Source organism: Salvelinus alpinus, chromosome 27 (genome assembly GCF_045679555.1).
Source record: "Salvelinus alpinus chromosome 27, SLU_Salpinus.1, whole genome shotgun sequence".
NCBI classification, from domain to species: Eukaryota; Metazoa; Chordata; class Actinopteri; order Salmoniformes; family Salmonidae; genus Salvelinus; species Salvelinus alpinus.
In genome coordinates this window covers 34,702,910-34,724,224 of record NC_092112.1, presented here as the reverse complement: position 1 = coordinate 34,724,224, position 21,315 = coordinate 34,702,910, and the positions used below count along the sequence as shown (strand labels likewise).

At 43.9% G+C, this 21,315-nt stretch overlaps 1 protein-coding gene across 3 annotated transcripts in view; it reads left to right on the top strand.

The window, feature by feature from the left end:
- brf1b (BRF1 general transcription factor IIIB subunit b) overlaps positions 1 to 21,315 on the top strand; it is a 134,034-nt gene that overhangs the window by 83,423 nt on the left and 29,296 nt on the right. For all 3 annotated transcript variants that reach the window (XM_071370415.1, XM_071370414.1, XM_071370417.1), the window contains 4 exons: positions 9,524 to 9,585; positions 10,143 to 10,224; positions 10,844 to 10,896; positions 12,419 to 12,702. In XM_071370415.1, coding sequence (XP_071226516.1) covers positions 9,524 to 9,585; positions 10,143 to 10,224; positions 10,844 to 10,896; positions 12,419 to 12,702 — 481 coding nt within the window. The remainder of the gene's footprint in view (positions 1 to 9,523; positions 9,586 to 10,142; positions 10,225 to 10,843; positions 10,897 to 12,418; positions 12,703 to 21,315) is intronic.

The window sequence follows — 21,315 nt, the reverse complement described above, 5'->3', positions numbered from 1 at the left end:
CGACAGGAGTGCCAAGGCTGATTCATGTATATTTCATAATTATTTACATAATTTGTTATGTAATTTGGGACAATGCTCAGTCAAGTGTACATCTGTAGCTGGAGCACACTCTTCCTTGAAATATGCTGACTGTCGAAGAGGCAGCCTTACTGTAGGCCTGTTCTAATGCGGCCTGTTCCTAGCCTGGGTACTATCATGCCACTCCTTGCCACTCCTTCTTTGGCTTGAATGGCAGCATGGATAAGTCTTGAACATAAACAGTTCTGGGTTCAGGCTAGCATGTTCCCTTGTCTTGGTTAGTGGTAGTACCTAGCTCAGTGATTCCCAAACTGTGGTAGGGGGCACGAAGGGGTCGGTGGGGGGGGGGGGGGGGTATATATAGATATATAGAGGTGCTATATAGTGTTTAGTAAACACTAAATGGTGGTGTAGTTTTAAGGGTATGGGCCTTTCTCCAAAAGGGTATGGGCCTTTCTCCAAAAGAGAAAGACATGTCTAAAACAAGTTGATGTCAGTAAAAAGTGAGATCGTTGTCTGACAGTTAAAAGTTAATTTCTTTCCTTCTTAATGCATTTGAGCCAATCAGTTGTTTTGTGACAAGGTAGGGTTGGTATACAGAAGATAGCCCTATTTGGTGAAAGACCAAGTCCATATTATGGCAAGAACATCTCAAATAAGCAAAGAGAAATGACAGTCCATCATTACTTTAAGACATGAAGGTCAGTCAATCTGGAACATTTCAAGAACTTTTAAAGTTTCAAGTGCAGTCGCAAAAACCATCAAGCGCTATGATGAAACTGGCTCTCATTTGGACCACCCACAGGAAAGGAAGACTCAGAGTTACCTCTGCTGCTTAGGATAAGTTCATTAGAGTTATCAGCGTCAGAAATTGCATCCCAAATGAATGCTTCACAGAGTTCAACAGACACATCTCAACATCAACTGTTCAGAGGAGACTGTGTGAATCAGGCCTTCATGGTCGAATTGCTGCAAAGAAACCACTACTAAAGGACACCAATAATAAGAAGAGACTTGCTTTTGCCAAGAAACACAAGCAATTGATATTAGACTGGTGGAAATCAGTCCTTTGATCTGATGAGTCCAAATGGCTCCAACCGCCATATCTTTGTGAGATGTAGAGAAGGTGAACGGATGATCTCTGTATGTCTGGTTCCCACCGGGAAGCATGGAGGGAGCGGTGTGATGGTGTGGGAGTGCTTTGCTGGTGACACCGTCAGTGATTTGTTTAGAATTCAAGACACACTTAACCAACATGGCTACCACAGCATTCTGCAGTGATACGCCATCCCATCTGGTTTGCGCTTAGTGGGACTATCATTTGTTTTTCAACAGGACAATGACCCAAAGCACACCTCCTTACACAGGCTGTGTAAGGGTTATTTGACCAAGAAGGAGAGTGATGGTGCTGCATCAGATGGTCTGGCCTCCACAATCACCCGACCTTAACCCAATTGAGATGGTTTGGGATGAGTTGGACCGCAGAGTGAAGGAAAAGCAGCCAACAAGTGCTCAGCATATGTGGGAACTCCTTCAAGATTGTTGGAAAAGCATTCCTCATGGAGCTGGTTGAGAGAATGCCAAGAGTGTGCAAAGTTGTCATCAAGGCAAAGGGTGGCTACTATTTTGATTTGTTTAACACTTATTTGGTTACTACATGATTCCATATGTGTTATTTCATAGTTTTGATGTCTTCACTATTATTCTGCTATGTATAAAATAGTGAAAATAAAGAAAAACCCTTGAATGAGTAGATGTATCCAAACTTTTGACTGGTACTGTATATACATATATGTGTGTACAGTATATATATCAATCTTGAACAGGATTATCTATTTTGTACTGATTTAAAGCAGCTGTTTTAAAACTCTGCAGCTGCAATAATAAAAATCATCTTTACAATTAAAAAATAAGTCGACTGGATTCAGATACACAGTGCATTCGGAAAGTATTCAGACCTCTTGACTTTTTCCACATTTTGTTACGTTACAGTCTTATTCTAAAATTGATTTTAAGAAACGTGTTTAAATCTCATCAATCTACACACAGTATCCGATAATGACAAAGCGAAAACAGGTTTTTAGAAATTTTTGTTAAAAATAAAGAACAGAAATACCGTATTTGCATAAGTATTCAAACCCTTTGCTATGAAACTCGAAATTGAGCATTGATCATCATTGAGATGTGTCTTCAACTTGATTGGAGTCCACCTGTGATAAATTCAGTTGATTGGCAAGGCCTGTCTATATAAGGTCCCACAGTTGACAGTGCATGTCAGAGCAAAAACAAAGGAATTGTCCATAGAGTGCCGAGACAGGATTTTTTTCGAGGCACAGATCTGGGAAGGGTACCAAAAAAATTATGCTGCATTGAAGGTCCTCAAGAACTCAGTGGCCTCCATCATTGTTAAGTGGAATAAGTTTGGAACCACCAAGACTTTTCCTAGAGCTGGCCTGGCCGGCCAAACTACGCAATCGGGGGAGAAGAGCCTTGGTCGGGGAGGTGACCAAGAACCTAATGGTCACTCTGACAGAGCTCCAGAGCTCCTCTGTGGAGATGGGAGAAACTTACAATCAGGCCTTTGTGGTAGAGTGGCCAGACAGAAGCGACTCCTCAGTAAAAGGCACATAACAGCCCGCTTGGAGTTTGCCCCAAAAAATTTGGCCTGAATGCCAAGCGTCACGTCTGGACGTCTGGACGCTTAGCACCATCCCCACCGTAGTGGTGGCAGCATCATGCTGTGGAGATGTTTTTCAGTGGCAGGGACTGGGAGACTAGTCAGGATTGTGGGAAAGATGAACGGAGCAAAGTACAGAGAGATCCTTGGTGAAAACCTGCTCCAGAGCACTCAGGACCTCAGACTGGGGGCGAAGGTTCACCTTCCAACAGGACAACGACCCTAAGCACACAGCCAAGACAACACAGGGGTGGCTTTGGGACAAGTCTCGGAATGTCCTTGGGTGGCCCAGCCAGAGCCTGGACTTGAACCCGATCGAACATCTCTTGAGAGACCTGAAAATAGCTGTGCAGCGACGCTCCCCATCCAACCTGGCAGAACTTGAGAGGATATGCAGAGAAGAATGGGAGAAACTCCCCAAATACAGGTGTGCCAAGCTTGTAGCGTCATACCCAAGACGGATGGAGGCTGTAATCACAGCTAAAGGGGCTTCAACAAAGTACTGAGTAGAGGGTCTGAATACTTCTGTAAATGTGATATAAAAAAATATATATTAAAAAAAAATTGCAAACATTTCTAAAAACCTGTTTTTGCTTTGTCATTATGGGGTATTGCGTGTTGATTACTGAGGGGAAATCAATGTAATACATTTTAGAATAAGGCTGTAATGTAACAAAATGTGGGAAAAGTCAAGGAGTGTGAATACTTTCCGAATGCACTGTATTAGTCCTAATTTTAACAGTAGAATAGGCTATTCTGCAGCAAACGTACCTGACACAAGAAGAAAAGGTTCCAGCTGATGAGATGACACATGCATTGTGAACTGCATTCTATACTGAGATGAGCTGTCTGTCCCCACCCTGAGCGTTGATGACTGATCATGCAGATAGTAGAGCAGAGAAGGTTGTAGAGAGGACAGATTTAGACATCGCATATCATTGAACAGTTCCATTTCACATCATGCTGTTCATAGAAGTAATGTATTATAATTTATGCTCTGATCAAATTGTGTGACCTGCTGTCTAACTATGCTAAATCCGAATTATTAATAATGGGCGATGTTAATCTGGATTGGTTGATTCCGGTATCTGATGGGCTTAAAGATATTTGTACTGAGCTAAATCTAACTCGGCTGATAACTAAACCAACTCGCCCCAACTTTAAACACCCTGGAAAATCTTCTCTTTAATATTATTCTAAGAAATACCCCTCATGAGTTTACAGCCAATGGGATATATCAGTTCAGTGACCATTGTCCCATTGCCTGCATAAGAGATGTTGCAGATGAACATGCGCCGCACAAAATGCTAAGGGTGAAAACAGTTCTAATCCTTGGTTCACGCATAAATTGTCTGAAATTACCGGAAATACATTTAGTTTGTGCTAACGCTAGACTGACTAATTCTACATCAGATTGGCAGTCCTTCAGACAATTGAAAAATAAATGTCTATATCTGGTTAGAAAAGCAAAATCAACATATTTATTTAATTGTGTATATGAGAGTGGTGGTAATCCAGCTAACTTCAGGAAGTGGTCAAATCTTTGAAACAAAACTACAACCCCTTCTTGCCCCAGCAGATTTTGACAGTCTCTGGTCCCATACTAAACAAAATGTTCATTTGTAGTGCATTTTGCTTCAGCTGGCAACGTATTTGAAAGGATAATCTCAAAAGAATTCATATAATTGTACTAGAGAGTCCTCTAGTCACCTCAGAAAAGATTGTAGAGAATGATGCACTAACAGACTCACATACTTTATTTTCATTTCATCTACTTGATATCTATGATGTACTAAGTGCTTTGCTAAAGATTGATGTTTTTTTTTAATCCATATGCGCTGACTCACTTAATCCCTTCTTACTGCAGTTCCCTGCACCAGTTCTTGTAGAACCATTGACCCATATTTTTTACTTGACAGTTGTTTCTGGTGTTATCCCTAAAATCTGGAAAGCAGCACATGTCCTCCCAGATAAAGGAGAAGATCCTTCTGACTTAGATAACTACCGTCCAATCTCCAAATGATCTTGTCTTTCCAAAGTTTTAGAATCCCTGGCCAACTGTCAGCTAAGAATATTTTTTACTTCTCACTCTATTCTTAATGTGCACCAATTCAGTTTAGACCTAGACACTGTTTCAGCTGCTACGCTTGTTTTACATGATGTGTTGAATAGTTTAGATCATACAAATCATTGTGCTGCCTTATTTATAGACCTTTCCGAGGCCTTTTACACTGTTGACAAAAACACTCTCATTCAAAGGTTAGGTGAAATAGCCTGGATCAGGCTTCTTGCATGTGGTTTGAGAATCGTCTGTCAGATAGCACTCAATGCGTGATTTCTGATGGTGTCAAGTCTAGTTTCCTGGATATTACAAAAGGTTTTACCGCAGGGGTTGGTACTGGGCCTGTTCTCTTTACAATTTAATAAATAATATTGGTCTATCTGTATGCAGACGACACTGGTATATATTCCATTACCCCAACTGTTGACCAGGCTATGTTAGAGATGCATTGTGACTTTGTTGCCTTACAGAAAGCCCTTGTTTGTTTAGAACTTGTACTTAATGCAGGTAAGACTGTTGTTCTCCAATTCTCACAAAAAAAGTTTCAGATGGGCTACATATTTATTCATTGGATGGTTCTCCCATCGATCGGGTTCTCTCCTATAAATATCTGAGCATTTGGATTAACAAATATTTTATGCAAAAAAAAATATATATATGGATGAGCTAGAAGTAGATCTTGGCTCTCCCTAAATAGCAGGAAGCATATTGTACAGTCAACTTTCCTGCCAGTTCTTGACTATGGTGACACCATTTACCAGATTGCAGCAGCCACTACTCTTAAACCTTTGGATGCCGTCTACCATAGCACCCTTCGCTTTATCACAGGTGACAGTTTTAATACTCACCACTGCATCCTGTATCAATAGGTTGGCTGGTCCTCTTTAAAGTCCCGTAGATCACTTCTACTCAAGATTCCAGTTTACTTAACTTTGTTTCTAACACATAAAATAATGAGCTACCAAACCTGCTCAAAGGATTGATTAAATATTTAGGTCCCTCTGGTCTCAACCATTTAGCTAAATCCTCCTTTAGTTTTAGTTCCCCCCCAATGTTGAAATAACCCCCCAAAATCCTTGCATCTTAATTCTCTGGTGCCGATAGTGCAGTTTAGGACTCTAGTGTTGAATGAATTAATTGCAGTTGTTTCGATTGATTGTAGTGGTTTATTTGTAAAAATTGTGGTGTTGAGGTTGTGCCTTGTGGTTATTTTCATTCTTCTTGTTTTATTTGTAATGTACATTTATCTTCCTGTTTGTGAGAAAATGTTTGTACTTAGGTCACCATTGGGAAAGAGACACTGGTCTCAATTGGGCTACCCTGAATAAATAAAAGGTAATAAAAATGAACGTTTATTCATCCCAGGAAACAGGAGTGGGGTTGGGCGGTAAATCTCGGTAACCAGTTTCTCACTATTAAAGTTTTTACCCTTTGGAACTTTCTCACCATCAATGTTCGAATATTGGAAATATCAGTTCCACTCCTCACTCCGAGCAAGCAGTCCACACACAGTCACACACACACAGTATTCCTGTCTGCACGCTACATAGCCCTGTGTCTGTGCAGCTCTGTACTGCCTTGTTGTTGACCCCAAGACGGCCCCTGAACGTGCAGGGAGTCATTTCTGTGCCTGTGTGCATTTGTGGCTAACGCTTACTGGCAGCCCCAACTCCAGTCTTACATAACAGACAGTCTGGCCACTGTATGTAAGACTGGAGTTGGGGCTGCCAGTAAGCGTTAGCCACAAATGCACACAGGCACAGAAATGACTCCCTGCACGTTCAGGGGCCGTCTTGGGGTCAACAACAAGGCAGTACAGAGCTGCACAGACACAGGGCTATGTAGCGTGCAGACAGGAATACTGTGTGTGTGTGACTGTGTGTGGACTGCTTGCTCGGAGTGAGGAGTGGAACTGATATTTCCAATATGCTGGAAATATATGCTGGAAACAATCTTGCTCTGCTCTGCTTTTTATTGTCCTCCCCTTTCACTTCTCTTTTCATGTCTGTCTTTGGGTTTCTCTCTCTCTCTCTCTCTCTCTCTCTCTCTCTCTCTCTCTCTCTCTCTCTCTCTCTCTCTCTCTCTCTCTCTCTCTCTCTCTCTCTCTCTCTCTCTCTCTCCATTGAATTGGAAGTTAATTGAAAATAATGTAATTGAATGGAATACACAATGGAATTGATTGAACATACAGAACGTTAGAGAGTCTGAGGTATGGCAGCTTTGTTGCCATTATACATGGAAGCACAGTCCAAAGATGGTAGCTGCCTGTGACTAGATCTGTCACCAAGAAGGATACTCTATATTGTTGTGTCATTTGGATTGAAATTCACAGTGACACTTGGATAGATAATCCCCAGATCTGTAAATTAATCTCTCTCTCTCTCTCTCTCTCTCTCTCTCTCTCTCTCTCTCTCTCTCTCTCTCTCTCTCTCTCTCTCTCTCTCACTCACTCACTCACTCACTCACTCACTCACTCACTCACTCACTCACTCACTCACTCACTCACTCACTCACTCACTCACTCACTCACTCAGCCTCTCTCTCACACACACACACACTCAGCCTCTCTCTCTTTGTTTCTCTCTTTCTCTGTCCCCCACAACTGCTATTTTCATCACAGTACGACGTCCTGTATCAGTCGTTGCAGTGTCCCATCCAAACCCTCCAAATGACAGCATAATGAAGGCACTAAGATGGCTGACAGATTGTGACCCATATCTAGGCTGCTATTTCTCATGATGGGTTTCCACCAACCCCGTTCTCTGGCGTTCCCTTGATCTTCTTGGCAGCTTGGCACACACGGCTCGTTCTTTTGAATGCTCGTTTCTGGTTGCCTTTTTCTGTTGCAAAGCTATCAATTGAGATCTATGCTACGTGGCTACTTATGTAGTGAAGGTGTCTTATACCTTATAGGCCCACATCTAAATAACATATGGCTCTTCCCAAAAAGAGCTTCTAAACCAGGAAGTTTCCCCAGTGTTTATGATGATGTCATCTCCCAAAGTCTACCATTACGACATTCAACATTTACTGAACCTGCTTAAGAACATCGGCATAGGTCCCTATTAGTAGATATTGCGCTAAGCTGTTAAACTATCCCAGCATACTACCCTGCATACCACTGCTGGCTTGCTTCTGAAGCTAAGCAGGGTTGGGTCCTGGTCGGTCCCTGGATGGGAGACCAGATGCTGCTGGAAGTGGTGTTGGAGGGCCAGTAGGAGGCACTCTTTCCTCTGGTCTAAAAATTATCCCAATGCCCCAGGGCAGTGATTGGGGGCACTGCCCTGTGTAGGGTGCCGTCTTTCAGATGGGATGTTAAAACGGGTGTCCTGACTCTCTGAGGTCATTAAAGATCCCATGGCACTTATCGTAGGGGTGTTAACCCTGGTCAACTTACCTGGTAAAATAAAATTTTCATAGCTCTTAATGATCCAGCAAACCTTGTCTTTATCACACAAAATAAGTCTTTGAAGTCAGGAGAGTCTCAGAAACAGAAGAAAGAGATCCTGGGATAAGAATTTCAGGGATGATGCCTCTTTTAGAAATGGAAGCCGTTGGAAGAGTTTGAAAAAAAAAGATGGGTCAAATGAGATTGTGCGCTGCTGGTTTTGAAAGTTGCTCTGTTGTCACAAACCGTTGCTTAGTGACAGTTTGAGGTGAAATGAACTATGGGGACAGGAGAATCTTATTTAGATTCTTATTTAGGTAGGGCTATTTATGTTGTTTGGTTATAGTGGTGTCCTGGTCACACATCCAGTCCTTCTATGTAAAGAGTATGTGGACTGTATGGAGAGTATTTTTACTGTATCACTTTTGAGATTGTTAGCCTTTTTCACTAAGTAGAGGCCAGATCTCTTATGCCACAAGTCAACTTTCTATAGTTTTTTTCCTCAGTTCTACCTTTGGACTTTAACTATTCATTTAACTAATCATAATTTAAACAACTGATAAACGTGAGCATATTGATGAACTGCATCACACAATATGAATATGTAATGGTGTCAGTCATTATACCAGGCTCTCTGTGTATTTCCCTTGTATCTGCCTGAATATGCAACATTATAATGGGTGCTGGAGATTAATACAAAACACACATTGCAGTGGAAGACAATTCCAAAATCTCTCCAAATAAAACAAAATCCTCTCAGCTCTCACCGCTAAGCCTGTTACGACAATTACAGTATACCACAAAGGCGGCCCGGGGTCCGCCTACATTATTGATGCAACTTGGGTAAATACTAAACAGCGTAGCATCGCATTGTCTCAGAGACTCTGAACACTCCAGACTCCAGCGAGGCGGAGAAGATTATCTCTCCGTTTCAAAATGGCCTCCCTCCCCAATGAATTACCTGACTGCGCAGTAATCACAGAGTCACGCCTGAAGGCATGCAAGGTTCCGAGGGCACCAAAAGAAAATGGGGAAATCATTATCAGATAATCAAGCCTTTTGCCCCTTCCCCCCCATCCCCCTGGAAACATGGAAATCAAGTCCCTGTCAAATAAAATTAAAAAAAACTGCACTCTTTATTAAAAACAGGAAAACAGGAGGCTTTGGCTGCATTCCAAGTACCACCCTATTCCCTATATAGTCCATTACTTTTGACTAGAGCCTTATGGTCAAAACTAGTGCACTATATTGGGGATAGGGTGTCATTTGGAATGCTGCCCTTGATACGACATTAAACGGAGCCCTGTCTTCCAGAAAATGTGAAGACAAATGTTGTTATTAGACTGGTAAATGTGTTGTTCTCTGTCTCTCTTCTCAGATGGCAAGTCGGAGAGCGGGGAATTGGACCTGGACGGCATCGACGATAATGAAATTGAGAGGGTATGCTCTTCCTCTTAAGTGCTTTTGAGATAAGAATACTTTTAACACAAATCATAAGGATTTTTCTTTAAACACAAGCTTCCTCTACTTATGTCCCTTACATGAGAGCTTTTTTGTTGTTCCATATCCCAATTCCCCCAGAGTGCCAGACGTTATGGGGCGGCAGGTAGCCTAGTGGTAAGAGCGTTAGACTAGTAACCGAAAGGTTGATAGATCGAATCCCCTGGCTGACAAGGTAAAAAATCTGTCGTTCTGACCCTGAATAACGCACTGTTCCTAGGCCGTCATTGAAAATAAGAGTTTGTTGTTAACTGACTTGCCTAGTTTAAAAAAATTATACGTTTTTTTATCAACAACGGCACTGGAGTAATTAGGGTTAAGTGCCTTGCTCCAGGGCATATCAACAGATTTTTCACCTTGTCTGCTCAGGGATTCCAACTAGCAACATTTTAATTACTGGCCCTACGCTCTAACTGCTAGTCTACGTGCTACCTACCCTAGCACTTTACCCTTGTAGCACCTTACTAAAACCCTTACTTCCCCCTTGCTTCTTGCAGTATATCCTCAACGACAAAGAAGTGAGAGTTAAGACAGATCTGTGGATGAAGCAGAATGAGGAATATCTGAGGGAGCAGAAAGGTGAGCGAACAGACAAAGGCAAAACCTCTCATGCCCTATTCAAAATTCACATATTCATATTGATCCACCGTGTTACGACGCAGTTCCCGAACAGGTTTTCATATTAGCCAGCTCTGTAACGAACCAATTGTTCCCAATCCTCGATGGTCAAAAATGTTTGTTTAAGATTTTCTGCTGTCATCATGGTCATAAACCTCTTTGTTGAGCATTTAAGTACTTGTACGTCCCTTCAATATATTTATCTATGTTAATTTATGTTAATTCACCATCGCCCTGTTGAACCAATGGAATTTATTAGGCTGTTATTTTGTTGTAAGTGGCTGAATAGCTAGGGCCAACAAAAAAGGATGTGTCCCAAATTACGCCCAATTCCCTTTATAGGGTACTACCTCCCATAAGACGCTGGTCAAAAGTAGTGCACTATATAGGGAATGGTGCCATTTGGGGTCGCATCCTCTTTTCCCTCTGAAATACAGCTGTAGCTAAGTCTTCTATTCTATCAGTACCAGAATACAGTAATTACCTATACTATACTATTGTCTAGACATAATGACCTATTCAGTCCTTACTGTCTATTGTAGAGGGGATATATCCAGTTGTTTTGTTCTTGTTTTTTTAGAAAAGGAGGAGAGGATAACTAAAGAGAAAGAGCAAGGGACCTACAAGGAAAAGGTAAGGAATCGAAGGGTGGATATGGTGTGTGTGTGTGTCTCTGTCTGTCTGGGTTTTATATGCATTCGTTTCATGTGCATGCTTTTGCAGCTGTGTGCTCAAGAATTGTGTGTGCACGTGTGTGTGTAGAGGTGGCCCTTCCTCGGTCCCGCGGCTGGCTACAGACACAGAACAGCTGTTTGTCTGGAGCTGGCGCATATTTTCAGTTTGAGCCAAATCAGCCTGTGCTCTGCTCTGGTCTTCAGTTTCAATGCAGAGGCTCCAGAGACTATATGAATATGACTACTATGGCAGGGGTGCGCTAACCCTGCACTAACCTGTCTCGCCATCTCCACATCTGCCTGCTTTCTACCCGGTTGGATTAGCCGTACTCTAGCAGAGTAGCAGACCGCCTAATGAGGTGCAGAGAGGACATGATACCTATTCCAGATGCTCAGGGGTGAAGTTACCCTTAGGTACAGATATAGGATCAGCTTCCTCTCCCCCCAATATTAACCTTAACCATTACTAGAGAAAATGTAAAACTGGCCCAAGATCAGCGTCTAGAGGCACAACTACGGAGGAGGGGCTCAAGGTCCACAGTAGTTGGGGTCTCATTGTGGTCAAGGCAGTGTTTTTTTTCTTCTTGTTTTCCTTTTTCTCCTGATACAGCGTTCTGTATGACAAACAGGCCCTGCGTCCCGGATGGTGCCCTATTTCCTATATAGTGCACTACTTTTGACCGGAGCCCTATAGGCTCTGTCAAAATTAGTAGTGCACTACATTAGGGTGCCATTTGGGACACAACCAAGGTCTTTCGGAGATCACTTGAATGTCATGGCTGACCGAGAGGCATGGAAAGGTTTCAGGGCCTACTGAGCTTCTGTCATCTCGCTAATCACAGACTTTTTTAGGGTGACATCATGCTTCCTGACCCCAAAGAAAAAGGGCGTATCGTCTATGACTTAATACAACACTTAACTAGCTAATGTTGTTATTACTATCAACAGCGATTCTAGTTAATGAGTTTACCATTTGATACGTTATCACTAATATCAATATATCAATCTGTGCATGTAACTCTCAACTTGGTGTCCCACGGCTTGCAATGTCCTACAGCTGAGGTCTCTGGTCTTGGAGAGCTACTGGGCTGGAACAAAAGTCTACAGGACCAGATTAGAGAATGCCACTCTATACATCTATCATATCTGATATAGTAGTATGTACAGTATATCTGCATCGCATTATTATGTCTCCCAAATTCCTCCCTAAATAAAAAGAATAATAAAGGTAATCTTAATGCTTCCAACAATCTAATGGAACTCATTCAACCAATGTTAAATTCCTCCCGACATATCAGGAGGGTATTCACTAGGAACCAAACGTAAGCAAATGGCTGAAATGGGGAGGGACTAACCTGAACTTGTCCAATAACGAACGCTTGTTTCCGTTGCAAAACATTTTGCTCCGGTTTACTATGGTGTGCACTAATGAACACAACCCAGATCTTCTCAACTCTCCCCCCTCTCTCTTCCCCTTGCAGCCCAAGAAAACGTCCAAGAAGCGGGAGCCCATCCGTGCCAGTACGGCGGGCGAGGCCATCGAGAAGATGCTGGAGCAGAAGAAGATCTCCAGCAAGATCAACTACGACGTGCTGCGTGACCTTAACAGCAAGGGTGGCAGCGGCAACAGCAGCCCTGCCCGGCCAACCTCCTCGGAAGAGCCACCCAGTGGCCCCCCTGGGCGGAAGAGGCTGACCCGCCGCAAGAAGCAGCCCAACAAGACCAATATGGGCCTGGCCACCACCGCCAGCATCATGGGCAAGAGGTAAGGGGATTTCAACTAGAATTGTTAGAAGTAACCTAGCCTTCACATATGGATGAGTGTAACTAACGTTTACATTTTAGTAGACGCTCTAATCCAGAGCAATTTACAGTAGTGAGTGCATACATTTACCTACTGGTCCACCGTGGGAATCACACCAACAAACCTGGCGTTGTAAGCAGCATGCTCTACCAACTGATCCACACGGGAGAGTTAGCTTGGGTTGAGCTAATTCTGTTCTCATTAGTAGGTCTGCAGGTTTTATTTCTTAAAGGGATACTTTGGGATTTTGGCAATGAAAGCCCTTTATCTACTTTCCCAGAGTCAGATGAACTTGTGGATACCATTTTTATGTCTCTACGTGCAGTTTAAGGAAGTGGCTAACTAGTGTTAGAGCAATTGCTAACAAGCTGTTACCATAGACTTCCAGTCATTGCGCTAACGTTTTTACACTGCTGCTACTCGTTGTTTATTGTCTATGCATAGTCACTTTATCCCTACCTACATGTTCAAATGACCTCGACTAAGCTGTACCCCCGCACATTGACTCGGTACCGGTACCCCCTGTATATAGCATCATTATTGTTATTTTATTGTGTTACTTTTTTATTAGATTTATTTATTAGATATTTTTTTTACCTTAGTTTATTTATTGAATATTTTCTTAACTCTATTTTCTTAAAACTGCATTTTTGGTTAAGGGCTTGTAAGTAAGCATTTCACGGTAAGGTTGTATTCGTTGTATGTGACAAAAATTAGATTGGAGTTTGATTTGATTTGATTTGAATGCTATTCCTGTGTGAATATAGGAGAAGGTACAGTAGTGAAATGCTAAGGTCAGGACTAAGCTTCGACAGAGAAGGAATTGGAGTAATATAGAAATGTTTAGATTGCGAAAAGTTGTTATGGTTGGAAAATATCCCAATAGCTGGGCTCTGAGAAGCACTTCTGGGATACAAAATGCAACAAGGCTAATGTTGCTTATGATGCCTCTATCTTATCGAGGCATTAAACAGACAGGCTATTCAACAAGCCATTTTTATAATTTCCTGACAACATGGAAACACTTTCACATAACCACAGGAATCAGGCCCTTTTTACCACCAATAATAGGCACCAATTGTGGCGTAAAGGTCCCCTATTGCCTCTGGAGGTGTTCAAATTGTACACCCTCCTCAGTCCCCCACTACCACTCACCCCATTTCTGATCCCTAGGCTGGTTTGCCGAAGACAAGCCAATCTTGCCCTCTGGACGTCATGTCTGAGGTGTCTGTCTTCCCCCCTCTCTCCAATTAATCCTCCAGTTGGACTCCAAATGTCCTTGTGAGAGATGTAATGAATGCAGAGCAGACGGAGCATGAGATCACGACTTCTGTTACTGACACGCCACGACAGACCATTTCTCATTTTGCCAATAATTTCTAGATCATGCCACGGCCACATTAATGATAATTAACATTTTGGTAATGAATTCTGAATTGGTAATGAAAATGAGATGTGAGGCACTGTTGGAGAGCTGATGAGTAGACTGCCGGTAGAATTACAAAGCCCCCATCACCTACCCCCCCCTCAGCAGGCTCAGGTGCCGGGGTCGGTACTATCTAGTCTCTGGTCAACTCCAACAGATTGGAGCTATCCCTTCAGGCCTCGTTTCTTCATCAAAGGCAGATGCTGGGTTTATATTCAATTTTCTCCCACTAACAATGGATTGACTGCCATCAGTTATGTATATTATGTGTCCATGGAAGTAGAGCTCATTTGATGGAATCGTGTCACTTCTGGCTATTCAGTGTGTTAATGAATTAGATACAAGCATTACGGTAGGATTTTTTATGAATGTTGACCTAGACATCATGTTTCAACTAAGTAGGGTCCAGCCTTTCATTCGTCATATTTAAGGTTGCACGTCTTCTCCTATTGTTTGAGCACAAAGCCTTACAGTCTCATTGACTCATTGATGCACTTGTGTCCCATCACTGCAACCTTGAAGTTGCTGAGGCTCTGGGCTTCAACCAAACAGACCACCGGTTCTCAGAATGTGATCAGCTTACGTGGGGGGAGGTGGGGAGTAGACGACGTGGAACAAATCAAATGTATTTATATAGTTCTTCTTACATCAGCTGATATCTCAAAGTGCTGTACAGAAACCCAGCCTAAAACCCCAAACAGCAAGCAATACAGGTGTAGAAGCACGGTGGCTAGGAAAAACTCCCTAGAAAGGCCAAAAATCTGACAATGAACTCAAGTTTTAGTTCCAGTGCTACAGCAGCGGATCTGAGCCTCCTGCTGGATTATGGGAAAGCATCTGGAACTCTGTCTATTGGGATGATGAGAGGGGGGTAAGATTAGTTTCCCTGTGTGCACTTTAGCTGGCCAGGGTTTGTCTAGATTGGGCCAGCACCCTGAACTATAAGGTATGCCAGCCTCACTTCTGTGCATAAAGCACCTTCTATTCCCGTCAGTGAGAAACGGCTACGTTTTGTTTCTGTTTCGTACATGTTTCCTCATTGGATTCAAACAAGAATGTGTGCATTTTTAATGCTCCCTCAACTTTATATCAGCATCTAGTATTGAATCACAGCCAGATATCTGAGACTGAGGGTACAGAGTGACTTTCTCTAAGTGTTTCTCTTGAATGTTTGAAAGCTAGCACTTGGTATGCGACTTGGTATACCCGCACAACACATTTCAGTTTGTTGTCACATAAAATGCTCAGTGCTTGTCATTGTGATGCATCTTACATTAGTTGGAGGCAAGATTGCTCTCTTTAAAGTTGTTGCTGCCTCCCATTTGTATGAGGAACCGTGGTGCGAGTCGAGCTTGTGTGATTCAGGTGGCTTAGCCTGCTCTTGGATCTCGCTGTTATACCTGGTACCTCAGAGCGTGCGTTGTGTTTTAAAAGCCCTTAGAGGAAAGGAGTGGAAAGGGAGAAGGGAGCCTGACAGTAAATCCATTGTCGGCTGTGATCCTGTTGGTTAGTGCGCCGCCGCGCTTACACAAACACCCAACCCCCCCCCCCCACCCAACACCTTCTCCTCGGATGACGCACAGCTAGTGTTGTTGATCATATCATCCTAGCCTCCCCCATCCCCCCCACTCAGAGCGGAAAACTTTGTCACTGAATTGAAATACTTTCTTAGACACAAAGTTGGAACAGTCTCTGATGCATGTTTTTTTTTCCATCTCATTTGAACCAGGTAAATTCATTGAGAAGTAGTTGTCATCTGCATTAATGGCCTGGCAAGATGTACAGCACACATCAACAGAGACATCAACAAACACAACAGCAGAGTCAGTCCAATATAGTAATTAAACATATATTTCCCCCATTACAGGGCTGAAATTCTTTTCTCACTGACATAACTGGAGCTAACTGTCCGAGTCTGAACGTGCTCAGCTATCCATGGTGCTCTCTCACTCGCAGAGCAGAGACTCTTAGAATTCATTTTCTGTCTTGCATTCAGACACACTCTGAACACTAAAACTTTCCCACAGCCACAGATCACGAGAAGTCTCACCCCTCCCTTTCACTACAAGTCCTCCACCAGCTGCCAGACGAAAGCCCCCTCCGCGCCCACCAAACTAACAAAGATGGAAAAGCGCTCTTCCAGAGAGGGCAAAACTAATTACCCTGTAGTTCTTTGTCCCTCATCAACTCCTCCCTCCCGCCCCATCCCTTTCTCTTTATGAAAGCTACAATCCCTGACTAGTCAAGGTTGGTTGTTCTAAGTGTAAATTGTAACGCACGGTGGCAGAAAAGTCTGTGTGCTGATCTCTTTTCAGGGAGTCCCACAGGAGCCTCTCAACCGTACCCTTTACTTGACCTTGATATGATTTTCGTTTTACTGGTAGCATTCAGGACCAGTGACACAGCAGGAAACTTCAGCAGACACACAGAGCTGTTCTGCATTTGAAAGGGCTCGTAATTCCAGCCTCCCGACAACCTTTTTGCTCCTGACTAGCTTCCGATACAATACAATAATGTCAACCTGTGGTCAGGTGTGTTTGTTTGTGTCTTTATCGACCTCGCAAAGGTCAAAGTTTGGAGCAAGAAGCACAGGCTGTCTCGTCTCACGCTGGCCAGAAATAGCAGCCCAGGATCTGGGGCACCCTGATGTGTTTTGCAGGGTTCGTCTCTGAGAGATTGCCTCTCGCCTTCTCCCCCTCAAACTATCTCCAATTTCCTCTTGAAATGTCATCATTTCCATCCGGCTGCTACTTTTCCCTCTGCTGTGACTCCCCCTCCCCCTTTGCCTGCTAACCCACTCCCAGCACCCGTGCGAAAGGCTACCTCTGCAAACCAACAGATGACACAGATGCTCTGGGTCATGCCAAAGCCCTCAGATGCCCATCCCGTTGCTGTTGAGGGGACCTGTTATGGAGGCACCCGGGTGTGGAATGTGCTGTGGCTGTGTGTGAATGATGCACCATGCAGTCAGACCCCCTGGTAGGCTCCCCTAGACCCCCACCCCCTTCCATGCCCTCAAGCACAGCCCCCAACCGACAGATTGATTTGTCAACTCTCCACAGCATCTCTGTCATGTCGTGCCACATCCCCAGTATCCCTGCATTGGTAAACACTGGAGTTGTTGACAGACGATTTCCCCAGAGGGCAGGATCTGGCCTATCGGTGTCTCCCTGAGCCATGCCTGTGGGGACCGGAGGGAAGGCACGCGAGCAGACCCTGTCTCCACCCGTAGGCAGGAAAGGACTTGCAGAGTGACATGTGTGCAGAACAGGACCTGGATGTCTGGTTGTGTGGGCTTTTCTTTCCTATGGACTATACAGATCACATAGCAGACTCTGTAATGTTTAGTCTGCATAATGCACCAGAGAGCTCTTTTCCTGAGATGTATTTTCCGGAACGCCTGGCATTCTTTCTGTTGTCAAACAGTCTGAGGGATGGCTCAAGCTCGCAGATGCATTTCTTATGTCAGTAAATCCCTGCCCACGCTCCACTCTCGCAGTGCCTCTCTTGTCAGGGGCAGCCACTTATTTGTGTGTGGAAGAATCCCAGCCTCTTCTCATCCAGACAGTCACTGTCTCCCTCACTGGCACCCCTTGTCCGTCTGTGCCATTGTGCGAAACAGCAGCTAGTCAGAGTCTTCTCTTAAAGATTAGCAGTGGAGACCGATGGTCGGGTGGAAGTCCTTCTTCAAAGGAACTTGCCTCAGCTGCACTGACATCTGACCTCTCTGTAAAGTGAATGGTAACAGAGGTCATAGATGGCTCACCCACTATTGTTCCACATTGTTGAGGGCAGTGATTTATCTGTAGCTTGTGGTCAGGCAGTCTGGAGGGCACCTTGATGTTTGAGCTCGAAAACCACTTCCTGCTGTTAGGAACAATGGCTGTGTCCCAACTCAAATCAAAGTGCACAGGATACAGCAGGTGTAAAACAGAACAGTGAGACACTTACTTGCAAGCTCTTTCCCAAAAATGCATTATTCAATATGAAGGTAAGATGAAATAATATAAAGTTGAAAAAAAACGAATAATACAAATATCAGAATGTAAGCTATATACAGGGTCAGTGCCAGCACCATAATTTCAATATGCAGGGATACTGGAGTAGAGGTAGATATGATATGTACATGTAAGCAGGGGTAAAAACATGACTGGTAGCAGGATAGATAATACAAATAAATGAATAACAATTATAGCAGCAAAGTTTGTGTGTAAGCCTGTTGGTGTGCATAGAGTCAGTGCAGATAGTCCATGGGTGAGGGTGGGCAGCCATTGTTTAGCTGTTCAAGAGTCTTATTTCTTGAGGGTAGAAGCTGTCTTGGAGCCTGATGGTCCGAGACCTGATGCTCTGGTACCGCCTGCTGGACGGTAACAGAGAGAACAGTCCATGACTGGGGTGGATAGAGTCTTTGGCAATTATTTGAGGCCTTCCTCAGACACCGCCTAGTATGAATAGGTAATAGTACCCCTATGGTACTGATAGGGCTCTGGTCCAAAGTAGTGCACTATGTAGGGAATAGGGTGTTATTTGGGAAGCGCCCAATGTGGCAAAGGTGGCTTGGACCATACAATCTCATTGGCTAGGAGCTCTTTGAGGGGATGCTACTTCAGTGGATGTAATTTTGTCAATTTTGCCTTCCATGCTAAATGTTAACACTTATTTAGGACGTATGAAGGAAATATATTTTTCCCCTTATGTATGGTGTGCATTAGTTCATGTTTATTGATTGATTCATGTTTATTATGTTTTAATTCATTTATTAGTGTGTACTCTTTATATCGTAGACAATCAGCCATTCAATTGGCTACATTTGTTAATGTGATAGGCAATATAATCATTATTACATTTGGTATGTTTGCTCTTATTTACCAATGGTAAATTACATTAATTCCCTTTCACAACAACAATCATTCACAACAACAAGCAAGTTGTTAACCATTTGAGGGAAGTCATGAATCCTCATAGACTCAGAGGTTGAACTGCTCAGGGCAACTGTCGAAGATAAATCACAGAGCCTTGGTGCTGCAAATCTATCTATGTGGTGATCCACACACATTTCTGTGCCGGCCCTCTTTCTCCATCTGCTTCTCTGCGTCAAGGGAAGGTGATGCAGACATTTATTGTGTCTCAAGCTGTCTCCGTGGGAACTCCCTCCCACTCACCGGGTTGCCATGGGCACAGCTCTCAGCTGTAGTCCTACTAGATAGGCCTGGGCTGAACAAGCGTTCTGACCACTGTTAGAGTAAATATTCAGTGCAGGATAATAATAATAAAGAAACTCCACCTCTTACCCTATTGTTTTGTTAGGGGTGGAGATTCATGCATAGAATGAGAACATGAGACTAAATGCAATTCAAGAACAGCCATTTTATATTACTGACTGGCAGTGTAGTCGCAGTGGCCATAAAATCTCCCATGATCATGACCCTGTAAAACAACACATTTCACTGCACTTATCTGGTGTATGTGACAATAATAAAAATACAAATAAATCTCAGATGATCAATGTTTTGCAGGGAAGGGCATGGTGAACAGTTCCCTAGTGGATAACAAACCTGACCTGATCCACCAAGCGGTCTGTTCACAATAATATTTGTGAATGTTATTGAGAGTTAGAAAAATGTAGAGGGGGAGCGTGTCTGTGTGTTGGGGGGGGGGGGGGGGGGGGGGGTTGTGGAAGAAAGCCCCCCACAGGCAGTCCCATTTACAGTTGGAGAATACCAACTGTGAAATTGGGTGTGCAGAGATGGGGGAGAGTGCCGTCACAACAGTGAGATACACCCCCCACCCCACCCCCCACTGTAACTAAATCTCTCCCCGCTGCTGACCTGCTCAGTGGGAGCATCAGATAATCATCACTTCTTTCTTCCTCCATTCCGAAGATTCCCCATCTCATTCCTATCCCCGAGACCCTCTGTGCCCTCCAGAGTGTGTCTGCAGGAAGCGTGATAAGGCCCGCTGGTCAGCCAGAGGAGGTGAAGTCACGTGTGCGGGGGAAAAACTGCTGATGCAAACTCACGGCCCCTGGTCGGATTGCATCTGTATTCTTCCGGGGTAGCCCGTATCGGCTCTTGGATTGGAGACGTTGTACTCCATCTTTAATGGCTTTATCCTTGGGGAAAGGGATGGCTTCATGTTCTCTGAGCCAGCCCCCCACCGAAAAAAGGTTAGAATCCGTAACCTCGCTCTTCAGTGCTGATAGTGGAGTGTGAAAGCAGCAATGCGCTGGAACATGCCAGAAGGCCTCACTTCTGGCTTGTTCCAGCCTATAGCACTATCCTCCAGGCTGTCCCTGGCCGTCTGCCTCCCTTCTGCCTCGCACTAGGTGGCTTTAGCCAGCGCTCTACATATTGGCTCTGACTGGCCGTGCCGCAGGAGCGTTTTTCCAGACGCTCGGACACAGTGGTGGAGCTCCGAGGCTCCTGCTAGCCCGTTGGGCCCACGCCCCACAGGTCGTCCGCCTCCACCCACCAGATAGTGAGGGACCTGGCAATACTCGTGTTCCATCTGTGCTCACCCCTCTGCAGGAAGGCAATGGGGGGAAATAATCAGGGTGTGGCCCCTTCATACTGGTACCCACACCAGCTGGACAGCAAGGACCAGTCCTAAGCTAGTCACATTGTGGGTGATCACTGCTACTACCACCACCCACTGTGGTATGGTCGAGTGCACACTCCCTTCAAATATATTTATATCCACACATCTGCTGTGCGATATTGGCTCCAGTGAAATATGGCTTCCCTTCCCCTGCTGTCAGATTGAATTGACAAGCATTATTGATGTGGTGACATATGGGCCTGCCTGGAAAAAGCTCTCGCTCTGAACCAATGGAGGGGAGGGATGTTCTAATAGCACCACCACACATTTTACAGTCAAGTCCAATGGCTGTCATTTAAATGCTTGCTGCAAAGCCCTCTAATATGTATCTCTTAACTGTAGAAGCGTTACATTTCTCTCATTGATATTTTATTTTATTTAACTAGGCAAGTCAGTTAAGAACAAGTTCTTATTTACAATGAGAGCCTACCGGGGAACAGTGGGTTAACTGACTTGTTCAGGGGCAGAACAACAGATTTTTATGTTGTCAGCTCGGGGGTTCAATCCAGCAACCTTTTGGTTACTGGCCCAACGCTCTAACCACTAGGCTA